Raw genomic sequence first — 18304 nt, 5'->3', positions numbered from 1 at the left:
TCAAATGTTTGGGCTGGGCACTATTCCCAGCTCTGTCAATAGCTGGCATTGTTTTCTCCAATCCTTCAACTAGTTCTCTCCCTGGCCTTAAGAAGTTTTCTTGCTCATCAGTTCTCAGCGGGATCCTTGAATGGAGGGGCACTTTGGACACCTCAGGTTTTCTCTCTGTGCACCTCTCGTCCACCTTATACTCCATTGTAAGTACTCTGTCCTGCAACCTCTACCTGCCTTAGTCTCCCTGAACTCTTATCTCCATCTCCTCAATGCAGGGAGGCTGCCTAGCTCTGCCTGGGTTTCCCCTGTGCCATGGCCTAGAAACTTTCTAAAGGCACTGAGCTGGGGTAGCTGTACTGCTCACTCCCACTATCGCTTGTGGCAGAAGAAAGTTACTTGGTCTTTCCCCCAGGTTCCTGGTACAGAACTTCTAAAACTCTTAGAATTCCCTGAGTCATATAGGTGATAGAAGCATCTTTTGCTCTAATGAGGCAACTTTTGGCAGGCCCCTAGGATGGGGGCTGGTCACCAGAATGACCAAGCCTCAATAAAAAACATGGAACTTTTGGCCACCCCCCAATATCTGGGGAGAAGAGAGGGACTGGAGATGGAAGCACTCGTCAATGGCCAGTGACTGATCAATCATGCCTGTGTAAAGAAACCTCCATAGAAACCCAGGAATGACCAGACGCGGTGGCTAAATAAATATTTCAAATAATTTCTAATGGTGGATTCACAATTTTGTGGGATTATTTTTCTTAGAGTGTCCCAAATTCAATAATCAGCAGGCCCTTTAAAACCTGAAACTCGGCTGGGTGCAGTGGCTCACGCCTGAATCCCAACATTTTGGAAGGCTGAGGCAGGATGATCACTTGACCCTAGGTGTTCGAGACCAGCCTAGGCAACAGAAGAAGACCCCTGTCTCTACAAATAATTTAAAACTTAACCAGGTGCGGTGGCTCACACCTGTAATCCCAGCACTTGGGGAGGCAGAGGCAGGCAGATCACCTGAGGTCAGAAGTTCGAGACCAGCCTGGCCAACATGGTGAAACCCCGTCTCTACCAAAAATACGAAAATTAGCTGGGCGTGGTGGCTCATGCCTGTAGTCTCAGCTACTCAGGAGGCTGAGGCAGGAGAATCGCTTGAACCTGGGAGGCAGAGGTTGAAGTGAGCCAAGATCTTGCCATTGCACTCCAGCCTGGGTGATAAGAGCGAAACTCTGTCTCAGAAAAAATAAAAATAAAAATTAAAAAGAAACCCTTGAACAACAGGATTTGAAGAGCTTCAGGTTATTAAACACACAGAGGCGTTGAGACGGTGGTGCACGTACAGAGGGCACGGAAACTCCATGCCACCCCCACTTCCCACAGCTGGCCCTGTGATCTCTCCTTGTGGCCGTTCCTGAGTTGTAGACTTTATAAAAAACCACGTAAGTAAAAATGTAAGTAAAGTGTTTTCCTGAGTTCTATGAATCATTCTAGAAAATTATCAAACCCAAAGAGGGAGTTACGGGAACCACTGATGTATAGCCATCGGTCAGAAACACAGGTAGCCCGGGACTTATAACTGGCGTCTTAAGTTGGGTCAGTCTTATGACACTGAGCCCTTTAACCTGTAGGATCTGATGCTAACTCCAGGCAGATAGTGTCAGAATTAAACTGAATTATGGAATGCCCAGTTGTTATCTAGAGAACTGGAGAAGTAGTGTTAGAAAAGATACCACATCAAGTGTCAAGAGAAAAAGAAACACTCATTGCCCATCTCTCGAAAGATGACTGGCCTTGACTGACGAATGTCCAGTGTTTTATACTTTGTCCATTTTTGAATTGTTTCAGGCAAGGTGTATTGAGCCCTGTTGCTCCATACTGGCCAAAAGTGGAAAACCTCAAACCCAAGCCTTCTCTACCACCCCCAAGGCCTCCTGTGCCTACTTCTATCAAGGAGGCCTATGTTGGAATCATCTGACCACTTGTCTGTATGACTCATGAGAGCCACGGTAAAATAAAAATTTAATCTGAGTCACTAGCACAGAGGCCTGGCTCACTTGAGATTCTAGGGAAGCTTTGCTGGTTGAATAAACGTATGTGTGGATGCAAGTCCTGGCTCAAAAATCTAAGGTCCTCTAAGAACACAGGTCCCCAGCGCCATTCTGAAAGGCTCAACCCAAGGCCTGCACTGAACTTGAGAACAAAATCTAAACTCTTCACTAGCCAGGAGAATTGGGGACTTTGTTTCCCCTTAATGACAGTAAGAAGAGAACCCAAACCAAAGCCTAGAATAAGAAGTGATTTGATAAACTGGACAAACACCCTGGGAAATGGCAATTGGAATAACTTGAAATTTCAATCACTCCTTTGTTTCATAATTTTCCTAGAAGCTAAATATTCTTCTAGTTGGTACAAGGGGACTTTCCTGGCCATCTCTTCAAAAGATAGGAAATTAATAATATTGGTATTGCGAGTATTCACTTAAGTTTAGATAATTTCTGTCATTTCTTGTTTAAAATCTCCCTAATAACAAGAACATGCAGTAACAAGTTTTTTGGCATTTTTCTTAAATGAGGATAGGAGAAAACAGATTGTTCTACCCTGTTCACCCTGGCCATAACCATATCTAGGTGCAAAGAAATGGTACACAGTGTGAAGAATAAATCAATTCCTAGACACATTCTACAGGACTTTCCTAAATTAGATCATAACAATTTTAAAGGTCAAATAAAGGCAAAAACACTTTCAGTCTTAGTACCAAGGCATCATGTGGCTCCTTGCAGTGAGCTGTGAAACTTCCCCACCAACATGAAAGCTTACAGTCAAGACTCACAGGAGAAAAAAAGAGAAAAGGACTAAATTGTCATGTAAATAAGAGATTCAGGATTAACAAAAGCATTCTTTTATTTTTTTGAGATGGGGGCTCACTGTGTTGCCCAGGCTGGAGTGCAGTGGTGCAATCTCAGCTCACTGCAACCCCCACCTCCCCTGCTCAAGCGATCCTCCTGCCTCAGCTTCCCGGGTAGCTAGGACCATAGGTGTGTGCCAGCACACCTGGCTAATTTTTTGTACTTTTGATAGAGACGGGGTTTCACCATGTTGCTCAGGCTGAAGACAAGCGTTCTTATGCCCATCTCTGGAGGATATTGAGGGGTAGGTTTAAAGTCCGACCATGCTTTTTTTTTCCTGATACATGGTCTCACTCTGTCACCCAAGCTGGAGTGCAGGGGCATGATCTCAGCTCACTGCAGCATCTGCCTCCCGGGTTCAAGCAATTATCCTGCCTCAGGCTCCCAAGTAGCTGGGACTACAGGCATGCACCACCACACCCGGCTAATTTTTGTATTTTTAGTAGAGATGGGGTTTCACTATGTTGACCAGGCTGGTCTTGAACTCCTGACCTCAGGTGACCCACCCTCCTCAGCCTCCCAAAGTGCTGGGATTACAGGTGTGAGCCACTGCACCCGGCCACTACTATGCTTTTTAAAGAGCAAGAGAAACTAGCTTAACAGGTATAACATCCCCTTTCAATACAAAAGTCTCTCACCAAAGATCCTTCTCTGCTGGTACAACTGCGGCGCATATACTTTCACCACAGGGATGGTTCTCAAACCTAAAACTGTCTCTCTCACTCTCTGCTTTGAATACTTCAAGAGGTCCACACTGTCCGCAGAAGTAAAAAGCCATTACTGTGGTGTATAGGGTTCTTCATGATCTGCAAACCTACACACGAAAAGAATGTATTCTCTTCCCACACATCATATATTCTTGTCTAGGGATTCCCAGTGTAGGTTATCCGTAGGTCAATTAGGTTTGGATACACAGAATTAAACACGGTTCAACAGGCTAACTTGTTCCTGGCATTACTGAGCTCCCAGAATTCCCCATAGAACACCTCCACGGACCAGTGCTCTGGAGAACGCAGATGCTACTCTCCAGACACTTCAAACTGCTTCTTCTCTTTCTAACATGCCACCTTCTTTTATTCCTCCTTCCTTTGCACACCTTGAAAGAATATTTGTTTCTGTTCTGTCTCCCCCTTCTTATTCCCATTCACCGCTCACCTCTCTGGGATCAGGCTTTGAACTCTAACATGCTGCAGAAACTGCAGTGCTCCAAATGTGGCACCTACCTTTTCTCGTGTCCCTTCATATTTTGAAAAGTATAAAATGATGTTCATCACTTTTGAATGCATTTGCATGCAAAGGCATAAAAGTGGCTGGGAAGAAGATGTAATGCACTCATGAGGTGTTTGCCTTTGGGGACAGGAGGGACACCTTTTCTGGTGTCCCTTCGCCCTTTCACAGCTCACTGCAAGGAGCTACAGGATGCCTGTGGACTAAGAATGAAAGCATCTTTTTGCCTTTTTTTTTTTGTGTCCCTTCACCTGTGTACTTGCTCCCTGTGTACCTGTACATGCCCTTTCTCACACCTCTTGGCTTGGCTCACTTCTATGTCATTTTTTATCTTTTTCTTTTGAAAATTAAAAATACAGAGAGAAAGGCAGAATAAAAACCAAATGCCTGCATTCCCATTCATCAGAGGTGATAACCATTAGACTACAACTAATTAATGTCATGTTGTTAGGCTAATAATGTCACATTGGCTTTAAGACTTTTCTTTTTAATAAAAGAACATAACAGGATAAAAGTGAAGGGTCCTGTGATCTCTGCTGACAGCCCACTCCCACTCTGCTTCTCCTCACAAGCACCTCACAAGTGTCCTGCATCTTCTTCTGGTCCACTTTTATGCCTTTACATGCAAATGCATTCATAACCAATGAAAATCATTTTGTACTTCACAAAAAACAACATAATCACATCATACGATAAGCATAACTCATCACCTTTGTCACTGCATAAAATCTCATCAGTAAGATATACCCATATTGGCACGCAACTCAACAATATCTGCCAATGCTAATTCAACTGATCTATCAACACTGATTCTATTGTTTCTTCTGCCATCTCCGGTTACTAAGAACGTAGCACCAGGCCCTGTCTCCAAGGGCTTCTTATTTGCCCCTCCCAGTGGCCCCCTAAGATGCCCCAAATGCCTTCAGCTGACACAGGGCAGGGACACACTCTCCAGGTCTGGCCCAGTCTAAGGCTGTACCCTTAAGTGTTGTGCTAAGCTGCCCCATTGTTTTGTTTTATAATTTATTTTCTTTTTTTCAAATAAAAAAATAGAGAGGGTCTTGCTACATTGCCCAGGCTAGTCCCAAACTCCTGGCCTCAAGCGATCCTCCCACCTTGATTCCCAGAGTGCGGGGATAACGGCGTGAGCCACCGCACCAGGCCAAGCTGCCCTGTGTCCATCAAAACCCCACTAGGCAGTCTCTGCGCCAGGTGTCTTGTACATATCATGTCTCTCAATTCCCTGAACCACGCACTTACTTATGTGTTAAGTAGAATTACTATCCCCGCTTTAGAGATACAGAAACTGAGGCTAGGGCAGGTCCTGGAGGCTTGGTGTGAACCACAACTATACAGCTTTAGACTCTTAAGTTTTTATCCACAGGGCTAAATGTCAGGTTTACTTGGAAAAAAAAATAAAAGTGGAAGATGAAATTAGAAAGATGGGCCCGTGTAAGATTGTGAAGAGGCTTGAATGCTCAGCTCAGGAGTACCGGTTAACAAGTTACATGGTATTGTACCTATGTCACTGGTTCCTGATCAACACAGCACCAGAGCGCCCTGGGAACAGGGAGACGGTACTCACGGTCATGGACCTTGTAGCAGTGCCTCTGCAAGCGCTTCACGTCCCATTCCTCTAGCACGCCATGGGTCATCAGCAACTGGAGGAAGCGCCGGTGGACATCAGTCATGACGCCCATTCTCCTTGTGCTACCCTGCATGTGGGAACGAACTGAAAAGGAAGTAAATGACACTAGTCATCCCCAAGCACATCAGAAGCAATGTCCTGGGTCTTGTACTAATTTACATTAACAAATATAAATTTGCTATCATTTTTAAAAGTCATTCTTCGTGCTGATTACTACAAAGGTAAGAAGAACATGAGTCACAGCAAATCAGGACTGGGCAGTGGTAAGAGGTGTGGATTCTGGAGCTAGAATGCCGGGACTCAGGGCCTGGCTCTCCCACTTACTAGGCATGTGAAATTGAGCAACTTAGTCCCCACAGGCTTCAGTTTCTGATCTGTAAAGTGGGAAAAATGATAGAAACATCCCCTGCAGAATTGCTACAAAGATTAGATGGGTTAATACATGTAATAGCCTGGTAACATAGTAAGCACTAAATAAGTCTGAGCTATTTTTACTAGTAGGGAATTCTGGGTCTAACCCTTGGCTGAGCCTTTTTACCAGATCTATGGCCTTGGAGAAATTTAGCAGAGGCTGGCCGGGCGCGGTGGCTCACGCTTGTAATCCCAGCACTTTGGGAGGCTGAGGCGGGCGGATCACAAGGTCAGGAGATCGAGACCACGGTGAAACCCCGTCTCTACTAAAAATACAAAAAAAATTAGCCGGGCGTGGTGGCGGGCGCCTGTAGTCCCAGCTACTCGGAGAGGCTGAGGCAGGAGAATGGCGTGAACCCGGGAGGCGGAGCTTGCAGTGAGCCGAGATGGTGCCACTGCACTCCAGCCTGGGCGACAGAGAGAGACTCCGTCTCAAAAAAAAATAAAAAAAATAAAAAAATTAAAAAAAAAAAAGAAATTTAGCAGAGGCCCCGTTTTCTCACCATAAAATTATAATAAAGTTCATTACTGAGAGAACTACTAGTAAACACTTAATAAATGTTAGTTTCCTCCTCTCCCCAAACCGCTAATAAAACAACCATCATGGCAGGACTTCAGACTATTTTTTAAATCTCCTGTTCGCTAACAAAATGGGATCTTTCCGCAAAACACAAAGATCACAGTTAATAAAACTATTCCACAAGCCCTGATCAAAACGCTGGCTACTGCCATGGAGCACGCAGTGCAGGGGCTAAGAATGTGGATTTGGAACTAAACAGGAAGCACTGAGACCAGAAAGTCCCAGATCTGCCTGATCCTAAGAATTTCCTAATGTGCATTTTAACAATACAGATTCCCAAACCCTTTCCTGGATGTTCTGACTGCAGTGGGTCCTGGAATTCGGAGGTGTTTACATTCATTTTAGGTGATGTCAAGATCTGACAAGAAGTTCAATGGTGCCTTGGGCAAATACAGCATGCAAACATTTTTAGCTAACAATGCTCAGCCTCCCTAAGGCCTAGTTTTTTCATCTCTAAAACCGGGAAACTAGTAGCTATCTTAAAGGCATAGAGGAAGCCTAAATGAGTCACAACTACCAAAGGCTTGCCAAGCACCTGGCACATAAGAGATCCACAAGACTGCTAATTACTGTTCTTTTGTTCTTTTTTTTTTTTTCTGAGATGGAGTCTCGCTCTGTTGCCCAGGCTGGAGTGCAGTGGCATGATCTTGGCTCACTACAACCTCTGCCTCCCAGGTTCCAGTGATTCTCCTGCCTCAGCCTCCCAAGTAGCTGGGACTACAGGCGCCCGCCACCGTGCCTGACTAATTTTCATATTTTTAGTAGAGACAGGTTTCACCATGTTGGCCAGGCTGGCCTCGAACTCCTGACCTCAGGCGATCCACCTGCCTCAGCCTCCCAAAGTGCTGGGATTACAGTGTGAGCCACCACACCCAGACAGTGCTGTTCTTTAACAGCATCCTCAACTGGACCTCAGGGCTGGGAAAATGCACCATCTCATAACCAGTTCCTCCAACTGCCTGCAAGAAAAACATCCTTCATCTCACCAAATCTGCACCTCAACAAAGCCTACGTTAGACTCATCCTCTCCTTCCACCTCCTTAGCCCCCTTCCTCTCCCAAGTCCTTCTCTTTGCAAATCATCTGGTGTGGACGGTGCAGTCCACACAATCATACCACACACCTGAGCATTGAACTCTGGTCCTCCTCTCCTTAAACCTCAAATCCAGCCAGTCGTCAACTTTATTTCCTATCACTAGGGCCATTCCATGTCAATGTACTTAGCACCCCTGTATTTGCCAGTGGTTGTTCTGGGCACAGGGACAGAATGTACTAGGCTAAAAAAAAAAAACGGACTTCTATCCTGCAAACGAAGGATCTCTACAAACTAAGGGTCTTGAAGAAGGAAGATGGTGTTGCCTAGCTGTGTTTTAGAAGATTATCCCCTTTGGCATCATGGAGGTGTAGAGGAAAGAAATGGGAGGCAAAGAGTCCAGAAAGCGGTCTCCTGAAGGGATCCTACAAAAGGGGATGAGGTATCACCGAGGCTTGGCAGTGGGGACAAATGATATGAGTCACGGCCATTGTGATCCCATCAAATCTCAAGCAGAATAAACTCTAAAATATCCACCTAGGTACATCCTAGTAAAAGCACACAATACCAGAGATTAAATGCAATCAAAGAAAAAGTCAGAGGACTTCTAAAGAGCAACAAGTAGACTGCTGGCTGCCATCACAATGGCAACAATGGAAGCTGGTCACAGTGGAAACATATCTTCTATGCTGGGAGGGGGTGTCTTAACAGAGAATTCTCTAACGAGCTAAAGACTGAGGGTAAGACAAAAACATTTCCAAACAATGAACAACTGAAAGAGCACGTGACCAGCAGATGCTCCCTAAAGGAAATTCCAAAGCATATAGTTCAGGAAAAAAGAAAGGGATACAAGTTGGAAGGTCTAAAATGCAGGGTAGAATAAAGAGCAAATAAAGTTGGTAAATATGTGGTTAAATCCAAGTTAACTGTATAAAACAGTAAAAATCAGAAGAAATGCTTCTATCTTTAAAAAAAAGTTTTTAATACCACAGTAAAAAGAATGAGGTTTTTGAAAAACTAAATACACAAAAATAATAACATAAATGGGAGGTGAGCAATCACTGGGATTAGTGTTCTAATAGCCTTGTCACGGTCAGGAGTAGAATCTGGACATGAACAAATTTTACACTTGCATTTTACAATTTCTAGAGTAACAACTTTTAAAAAAACAAATAGTGTATATAATTTCCAAATAGTAAAGGGGAATAATGTAATGAGAAAAAATAATGGAAAGGAAAAAAAACCAGGATAGGAAAAATAAACACAAAAAAACAAAGTAAGTCAGGAGAAATAATCCAACTAGATTAGTAATAACAATGGATAAAAATAGACTAAATGTTCCAGCTGAAATACAAGGACTGTTAGACCAGATTTAAAACCTTATCAAATTAATAACGAATAAAATCTACCTCTATAAGAGTTCCTTATAGGCTGGGCACAGTGAGCCCAGGAGTTCAAAACCATCTTGAGCAACATGGCAAAACCCCATCTCTACAAAAAACACAAAAATTAGCTGGGCATGGTGGCACACCTCTGCAGTCCCAGCTATTTAGGAGGCTGAGGTGGGAAGACTGTTTGAGCCTGGGAGGTCGAGGCTGCAATAAGCTGTGATCACACCACTGCACTCCAGGCTGGGTAACAGAGTGAGACCCTGTCTCAAAAAAAAAAAAAAAAAAAGATTGCAGGGGATGGTCATGGTGGCTCACACCTATAATCCTAGCACTTTGAGAGGCCGAGGCAGGTGAATCACCTGAGGTCAGGAGGTGGAGACAAGCCTGGCCAACATGGTGAAACCCCATCTCTACTAAAAATACAAAAATTAGCCAGGCATGGTGGTGCGTGCCTATAGTCCCAACTACTTGGGAGGCTGAGGCATGAGAATCGCTGGAACACAGGAGGCAGAGGTTGCAGTGAGCTGAGATGGCACCATTGCACTCCGGCCCGGGTGACAAAGCAAGACTCCGTCTCAAAAAAAAAAAAAAAAAGAAGCTATAAAAAGAACTGCAAATTAAATCCAAAGAAAGGTAAAATGAGAAAATAATAAAGGGCAGAAATTAATAAAGATTGAAAATAAGCATATATCTAAGGTCAACAAAACCAAAATTATTCTTTGAAAAAACATAATAAAAGTGAAAAACTTCTGACAAGATTTTCCAAGAGCTAAAACTTATAAAGAAACAATATTTGAAAAAAAAAGGAAATTAACTGCAGATGAGCCAAATATCTGCAATTAAGACTTAAAAATATTATCAATTATTTATAATAATCTGAAATTTAACTATGTAAAAAGTCATAGGAGATTTATTCAAAACTAATGAATGAATTATTTGAAAACCTAAACACTCCTATAACCATTAATGATATTTTATAGAAAATCCATCTTCTCACAAAGAAAACTTCAGGTCCCAATGACTTTATTGAGAAGTTCTACCAAATATTCTAAAAACAAATAATTTCAAATGTTACACAATCTCAGCGCCAGAAAAAAAGCAAACCCTCCCCAACCCATCTGATAAGGCTAACCTAATTTGGCCCTGAAACCTAACAAGGATGTCAAAAGAAAGGAAAATTACAAGCCAGTATCTTTCATGAACACAGCTGCAGTATGTCCTAAGCAAAATGCTAACAAACTTAATCCAGATATGTAAAAGGAATGACATATCACCACTTAGGTTTATTCCAGCAATGATTTCACATCCAAAACTCAATCAGTGTGAGTCACCACATTAATAAAGGAAAAAGCATTTTAAAATTCACACGGGGCCGAGCGTGGTGGCTCATGCCTGTAATCCCAGCACTTTGGGAGGCCAAGGCAGGCAGATCACCTGAGGTCAGGAGTTAAGAGGCTAGCCTGGCCAACATGATGAAACCTCGTTGCTACCAAAAATACAAAAATTGGTTGGGCAGGGTGGCGCACGCCTGTAATCCCAGCTACTCAGGAAGCTGAGGCAGCAGAATCGCTTGAACCTGGGAGGTGGAGGTTGCAGTAAGCCGAGATCACGCCATTGCACTCCAGCCTGAGCAACAGAGTGAGACTTCATCTCAAAAAAAAAAAAAAAAAAAAAAAAAAATCACATGGAACCAAAACAGCACCTGAATAGCCAAAGCAATCCTAAGCAAAAAGAACAAAGCTGGAGGCATCACCTTACCCAACTTCAAACTATACTACAGGGCTAAACAGCATGGTGCTGGTACAGAAACAGGCACGTACACCAATGGAACAGAATAGAGAGCCCAAAAATAAGGCCACACACCTATGACCACCTGATCCTTGACAAAGATGACTAAAACAAGCAATGGGAAAAAGACTCCCTATTCAATAAATGGTGCTGGGATAAGTGGCTAGCCATATGTGAAGACTGAGGCTGGACCCCTTCCTTACAGCACATACAGGAATCAACTCAAGATGGATTAAAGACTTAAATGTAAGACCTAAAACTATAAAATCCCTGGAAGACAACCTAGGCAATACCATCCTGGACATAGGAACGGGCAAAGATCTCACGACAAAGATACCAAAAACAACCACAATGAAAGCAGAAATTGACAAATGAGATCTAATTAAACTTCAGAGCTTCTGCATAGCAAAAGAAACTATCAACAGAGTAAACAGACAACCTACAGAATGGGAGAAAATATTTGCAGACTATTTACAAGAGAAAATCAAACAACCCCATTAAAAACTGGGCAAAGGACATGAACGGACACTTTCCAAAAGAAGACATACATGTGGTCAACAAGCATATGAAAAAAAGCTCAGTATCACTGATCGTTAGAGAAATGCAAATCAAAACCACAATGAGATACCATCTCACATCAGTCAGAATGGCTATTATCAAAATGTCAAAAAATAACAGATGCTGGCAAGGTTGCAGAGAAAAGGGAAACTTATATACCGTTGGTGGGAGTGTAAATTAGTTAAACCACTGTAGAAAGCAGTGTGGTGATTCCTCAAAGAGCTAAAAGCAGAACTACCATTTGACCCAGCAACCCCAATACTGGGTATATACCAGAGGAATAGAAATATTCTACCATAAAGACACATGCATGGGAATGTTCACTGCAGCCCCATTCACAGAAGCAAAGACGTGGAATCAACCTAAATGCCCATCAATGACAGACTGGATAAAGAAAATGTGGTACATATACACCATGGAACACTATGCAGCCATAAAGAATGAGATGATGTCTTTTGCAGGAACATGGATGAAACTGGAGACTATTATCCTCTGCAAGCTAACACAGGAATAGAAAACCAAATACCACATGTTCTCATTTATAAGTGGGAGTTAAATGATGAAAACTTATGAACACAAGGAAGGAAACAACAGACACTGGGGTCTATTTGAGGGTGGAGGGTGGGAGGAGGAAGAAGAGCAGAAAATATAACTATTGGGTTGGGCTTAATTCTTGGGTGATTAAAAAAACTGTACAACAAACCCCTATGATGTGTGTTTACCTATCTAATAAACCTTCACGTGTACTGCCAAACCTAAGTTTTTTTTAAAAAGCATATGATCATCTTAATGATGCAGAATATACAACTGATAAAATTCAACATGTACCTACACCAAAAACAAATTTGGAATCGAAGAAAACATCTTTTATCTACTAAGTGACATCTACAAAACACCTGCAGTAAACATCATACTGAAAAATGAAATGTTGGCAGCAATCACTTTAAAAACCAAATTGACCCAATGCAATTGAATCAATGCAATTACAGTCAAAATCCCAACAGGCTTTGTGTGTGTGTGTGTGTGATTTGACAAGATGATTCTAAAAATGTACATAGAAAACACAAAGGCAAAACAGCAAAGACATTCCTGGGAGAAAATAAAGGCAGAAGGACTTGTCCTACCAGCTAGCTATAAAGACTTCTCATATTTGCTGGGCGCGATGGCTCATGCCTGTAATCCCAGCACTTTGGGAGGCTGACGTGGGCAGATTGCTTGAGCCCAAGAGTTCAACACCAGCCCGGGCAATGTGGTGAAACCTTGTCTCTACTAAAAACAAAAATTAAAAAAAAAATCGCTGGGCATGATGGTATGCACCTGTAGTCCCAGGTACTCATGACACTGAGGTGGGAGGACTGCTTTAGCTCGGGATGTCGAGGCTACAGTGAGTCAGTCATGATTGCACCACTGCACTCCAGCCAGGATGACAGAGTAAGACCCTGTCTAAAAACAAACCAAAACAAAAAAAGCACTGCTTATAAAGCTAGAGTAACGAGTACAGTGTGGTAATGGTACAGAGATAGACAAATAAGACCAATCAATGGAACAGAACACAGAACTCAGAAAGGTATACATATATGGATACTTGATGGCAGATGAAAGCAAACTTTCCAATAAAAGGTGCCGGGAAAACTTGTTATCCATATGTAAAAAAATGAATAAAATTTGATTCTTACCTCACACTATATACAAACATCAATTCTGAAGGGATAAGGTCATAATAAGGAAAAATACTATAAGACTTGTAGACAATATAGAGAATATACTTATCATCTAAGGGTAGGGAAGGATTTCTTTAAGAGATACAGAAAGTATAGGTCATAAAGGAATATACTGATAAATTTGACTTTTGTTAAAATTAAGGGCCTCTATTCACCAAAAATACCAGAAAGGTGGGGGTTAGGGGATACAAACTGGAGGGTATTTAAAACAAACATAAGCTACAAAATACAAAAGATTCATATTCAGACTACATAAGGAATTCCTACAAATCAGCATGGGAAACACAACTGTAAAAGAGAAATGAGCAACAGAAATTTTACAAAAAGAGGATGCATAAATGATGAATAAATACGGAAAAAAGATGCTCAATCTCAATGTTATCAGACAAATGATTATGAAAACCACAGTGAAGGAATGTCTTAGCCACCACCAGATAGGCAAAAATTTTAAAAGAATGGCAGAGGCTGAAACTTTCATCTGCTGCTGGAAGAGTATAAATTCTTTTCCTTTTTTTTTTTTTTTTTTTTTTGAGACAGGGTCTTACTCTGTTGCCCAGGCTGGAATAAAGTGACAGTCATAGCTCACTGCAGCCTTGACCTTGTGGGCTCAACCGATCCTCTGACCTCAGAACCCCCTAGTAGCTGTGACTACAGGCACACACCACTATGCCCAGCTAATTTCTGTATTTTTTGTAGAGATGGGGTCTCACCTGTTGCCCCAGCTGGTTTCATACTCCTGGACTCAAGCGATCCACCCACCTCGGCCTCCCAAAGTGCTGGGATTACAGGTGTGAGCCACCACTCCAGGCTGAGTATAAATTATTGTAACCATTTCAGATAACAGTTGATATTACTAGCAAATCTGCATATCCCCAGAAATCTACTATTAGGTATATACCTTACAGAAACTTTCACATTTGCCCTAGGAAATATGTTTTTACAGAAGCACCTTGTAATAACCAAAGTCTGGCAACAGTATAAATGCCTACCAACTGAAGAACTACATTAAAACAATATAATCATCCCATATAATTCAAATCAGCAATGAAGATAAAGTAGAGCTCCGCACATCAACACGCATGCTTCTCAAAAAGATAATGTTAAGCGCAACAAGCAAGTCACACAAAATATATTTTGGGATCCTATTACATAAAATTGAAAACTCAGCAAAAGCATACATTTACTCATTAGAGATACACACATACATGGTAAAAACTACAAAGCAAAAACAAGGCAACAAGTAACACAATATTCAGGGCGGTGGTTATCTTTGAGGAGGGAAGAAAGGATTCAGTGGGGGTTTTGGGGATCTGAAAATGTCTCTTTCTTAACTTGGTTAAGAACACATGAGTGTTCGTTTTATTTTTGTTCTTCAAACTTACACTTCCACACAATTGTATAGGTATATTACATACAATGTTTTTAAATGTGATGGGCTGGGCATGGTGACTCACACCTCTAATCTCAATATTTTGGGAGGTCAAGGTGGGAGGAATGCTTGAGGCCAGGAGTTTAAGACCAGCCTGGGCAACATGGCAAGATCCACTCTCTACAACAACAACAACAAAAAAAAAGTAATGTGAATATGTTAAATAACAGCTAAAATAAATGTAAATGGGAATGAGAACAGGATAGGATTGAATGCTATAATTTGGTGGAAAAGGGGTGGGAAAGTAGGAGTGGAAGAAAGACAACCATAAGCTTGTGTATGCATATTATGTCCCTTGTCTCTATGAGAAGAGACTGCAGGGAGAATGGTGGGATTAGCCATAGACATGTATTGCCTACTTAAATAATTTTATTTTATACAAAAATCAGCCAGGCGTGGTGGCACACGCCTGTAATCCCAGCTACTCAGGAGGCTGAGGCAGGAGAATCGCTTGAACCCAGGAGGTGGAGGTTGCAGTGAGCCAAGATCGCACCACTGCACTCCAGCCTGGGCGACAGGGCGAGACTCTGTCACAAAAAGAAAAAAAAATTACTTTTTTTTTTTTTATTAATTGAAACAGTTTATTGGCTTTAAATGTACATCAGTAAATTTTTAAATGCTAAAAAGTTATGATAAAAGAATACCGAACCAAAACATCAAAGAAAATAGACGCTCAGCAGCATGATTTCAATATATTTTCCCAGATAAACAGATTTTTTTTAAGTATATGCCTTTTTATTCAAGAACAAAAACTCCCTAAATTCAACGTTTAGAATTAATTTTTTTTTTAACTAAGCCCAGAAAACTGGGGCTCATAAAATAAGGCACAATGTGGGCAGCAAAAGAAAAAAGGAGAAAAAAATGGGAGAAAAATTAGTTTTAATCCGATTTATAAAATAGATTGGCTGGTTTTGTTTTTGTTTTAGCCAATTTAAGGCAGAATTATCTCTCTGCAACCCTGCAGATAAATCTTAGTGTTTTAGGTGTAAGTTTCAAGAGTTCAGATATACAGATATACCAATTAAAAAAACCTTTTCTAAGGCTTTTGAAGCATTATATAAATCTTTAAAATTCCTATCACCCACATTTTAAGAAATACATCTATACTTTTAAATTTATTACTAAATTAATTAAATGCATTAATTAAATCAATTTATTTAAATTTAATAATTTTAAAATAGAAATGTTTGTGGAATAAGTAAATCTCAGTCATACCATTTGTGTGGGTGCTAACACAATTCTAGTGCTTCACATGCCCGACCTCATTTAACCCAAACCAGAACAACCTTATGAGCAAAGGATCACTGACCCCATCTTACAGATGAGGAAACTGAGACTAAGAGGGCACAAGGTGACACACAAGAGTTGGTGGCAGAGATAAACGTGACCATACAACAGCACAGTTCCTGTTTTCAAAGACACTCTCCTCTATCCAGCGAGAGCGAGAAAAGTGAGTGAACAGAACAACTACAATCCAGGTCCCTCATCTGCAACCCTCAAATCTAAAAAGGTATGAATATTAGTGGATGATCGGATGCAGGGAAAAAAAAAAAAGTCTGAATACCAAAACTTGTTTCTTAAGTTGGAAAACTTGACCTGACTTAAGATGAGGCTATTTATGGTTATTTATCCCAACAGTGTAAATATATGCTTCTTTTTTTTTTGAGACGGAGTTTCGCTCTTGTTGCCCAAGCTGGAGTGAAGTGGCGCGATCTTGGCTCACTGCAACCTCCGCCTCCCGGGTTCAAGCGATTCAAGCGATTCTCCTGCCTCAGCCTTCCGCCTCAGCCTCCCGAGTAGCTGGGATTACAGGCACGCGCCACCACGCCCGGCTAATTTTTTGTATTTTTAGTAGAGACAGGGTTTCACCATGTTAGCCAGGCTGGTCTCGAACTCCGAACCTCAGGTGATCCGCCCGCCTCAGCCTCTCAAAGTGCTGGAATTACAGGCGTGAGCCACCGCGACCCGGTCAATATAATACATGCATATCTTCATATCTTTAGCTGTGGAAAGGGTCGTGTATTTGATTACAAGCCGCTGCTGCAGCCCCCTCTGAGGGTGAAACCTAACATAGAACATAGTGACTTTACCTTTCCAAACTCCGAGAACTCCTCGATTTTAAACGCATCTGGCCTCGGGGCTGTAACATAAGCGGCTGCGCACTTGTACAAAGTAAGAAACTCCGTACACAAAACAGAGGGGAGCTCGGAGGGCGGCAGGACAAAGAGGGTGGTCGGCAAAGGCTGTATTTTCCATAGATGTAATCAAAGTTTGAATCGAATTTTATATTTTGCTTTTTCACCTGTTACAATGAAAAGTATCTTTACCTGTTAAATCGTAATTACTATTAAAAATATTTTTCACTCAGTAGTACGATTTTTAGATGTCTGCGTGTGTGTTGCGGGAGGAGATCCCAGTCCGCTGCCTTCTGCGGCCCCTCTCTGGGCCTCAGTTTCCCCATCAAGAAGGGGGAAACCCCAAGACCCCCGTCCCCGAGTTCCACAGCCCACGGGGACCGACCCCGGGGCCAGACTCCACTGCCTGTCTCGCCCACCCCACCTTCCGTCCTCCCCTCGCCTTCCTCGAAGTCTCTCTTCTTTCCCCTCTAACCCCTACCTCCCCACGTTACCCACCAGGGAGCCCAAGCGCATCCCGGGCCGCGCTAGCGGATACGGTCGCAAGGCGGACTCTTCTTCCTTTGGGGCTGGGCGAATGCGAACGCGGCGTTCCCATTGGTGGCCTGCAGCCTATTCGCCCGTCCGTTGAATGACGCACTTCCGGTTCTCCGTTCGCTCCATTGTCTCGGTGTTTCCGCCTCGTGGGTTAGATCCCAAAATACGCCCGCTCTCGATCCTTAGTAATGGGAAAGGGCTTCCACTTGTCGCCCTCCGCCTCCTGCACCTCAGTAACTTCCCTGACCAAGGAGGAAGAATCGGCGTGCAGCCTGTGCTTCCCTCAATGGCCACGATTCCGCTGGCACAATGTAGTGCCCTGCCCCAGGCCTCAGTTTCCCCATCTGTGGAACTGAGTGTGGTATTGACGTCAAAAATGTGGACTCAGGTCCGGTCGCGGTGGCTCACGCCTGTAAGTAATCCCAGCACTTTGGGAGACCAAGGCGGGCCAATCACTTGAGGTCAGGAGTTCGAGACCAGCTTGGCCAACATGGTGAAACCCCGTCCCTACTAAAAGTACAAAAATTAACCGGGCGTGGTGGGGTGTGCCTGTAATCCCAGCTACTCGGGAGGCTGAGGCAGGAGAATCACTTGAACCCGAGAGGCAGAGGTTGCAATGAGCCAGATCGCACCACAGCACTGGAGCCTGGGTGACAGAGCTCAAAAAAAAAGAAAAGAAAAATGTGGATTCTGTGGTCATAGAGCCTGAGCTAGAATCCTGGCTCTGCCACTTACTAGTTGGCAGGAGCTTGGGCAAGGCACTGAGCCTCAGTTTCCTCTTCCATTAAATGGGGATATTAGTCCTTGCAAAATAGTGTTGGTGAGATTTACAAGAGATAATAACACCTATATCAGGTGCTTAGCATAGCCATTGAAAAGTGTCACATGGGAGTGCTGATTATATGTTAACTATTACCTTACCTAGGGATTGTGAGAAAGCAAGTGAAATTACTCGT

General features: G+C 42.7%; 1 protein-coding gene across 3 annotated transcripts in view; it reads right to left on the bottom strand.

Moving 5' to 3' along the window:
- The window catches only part of NSMCE1 (NSE1 homolog, SMC5-SMC6 complex component), a 44372-nt gene extending 26068 nt beyond the window's left edge, over positions 1-18304 (bottom strand). Inside the window, exons 1-2 of one of the 3 annotated variants that reach the window (XM_055298130.2) lie at positions 17310-18304; positions 5704-5850 (exon numbers count right to left, since the gene is read on the bottom strand). In XM_055298130.2, coding sequence (XP_055154105.2) covers positions 5704-5850; positions 17310-17409 — 247 coding nt within the window. In that variant the 5' untranslated portion in view covers positions 17410-18304. Of the gene's footprint in view, positions 1-5703; positions 5872-16766; positions 16974-17309 lie in introns of those variants that run through there. The other 2 variants (XM_063612810.1, XM_055298131.2) reach the window with 2 other exon arrangements.

The sequence above is a fragment of the Symphalangus syndactylus genome, chromosome 11, assembly GCF_028878055.3.
Source record: "Symphalangus syndactylus isolate Jambi chromosome 11, NHGRI_mSymSyn1-v2.1_pri, whole genome shotgun sequence".
NCBI classification, from domain to species: domain Eukaryota; kingdom Metazoa; phylum Chordata; class Mammalia; order Primates; family Hylobatidae; genus Symphalangus; species Symphalangus syndactylus.
This window is presented reverse-complemented; position numbering and strand designations above follow the sequence as displayed.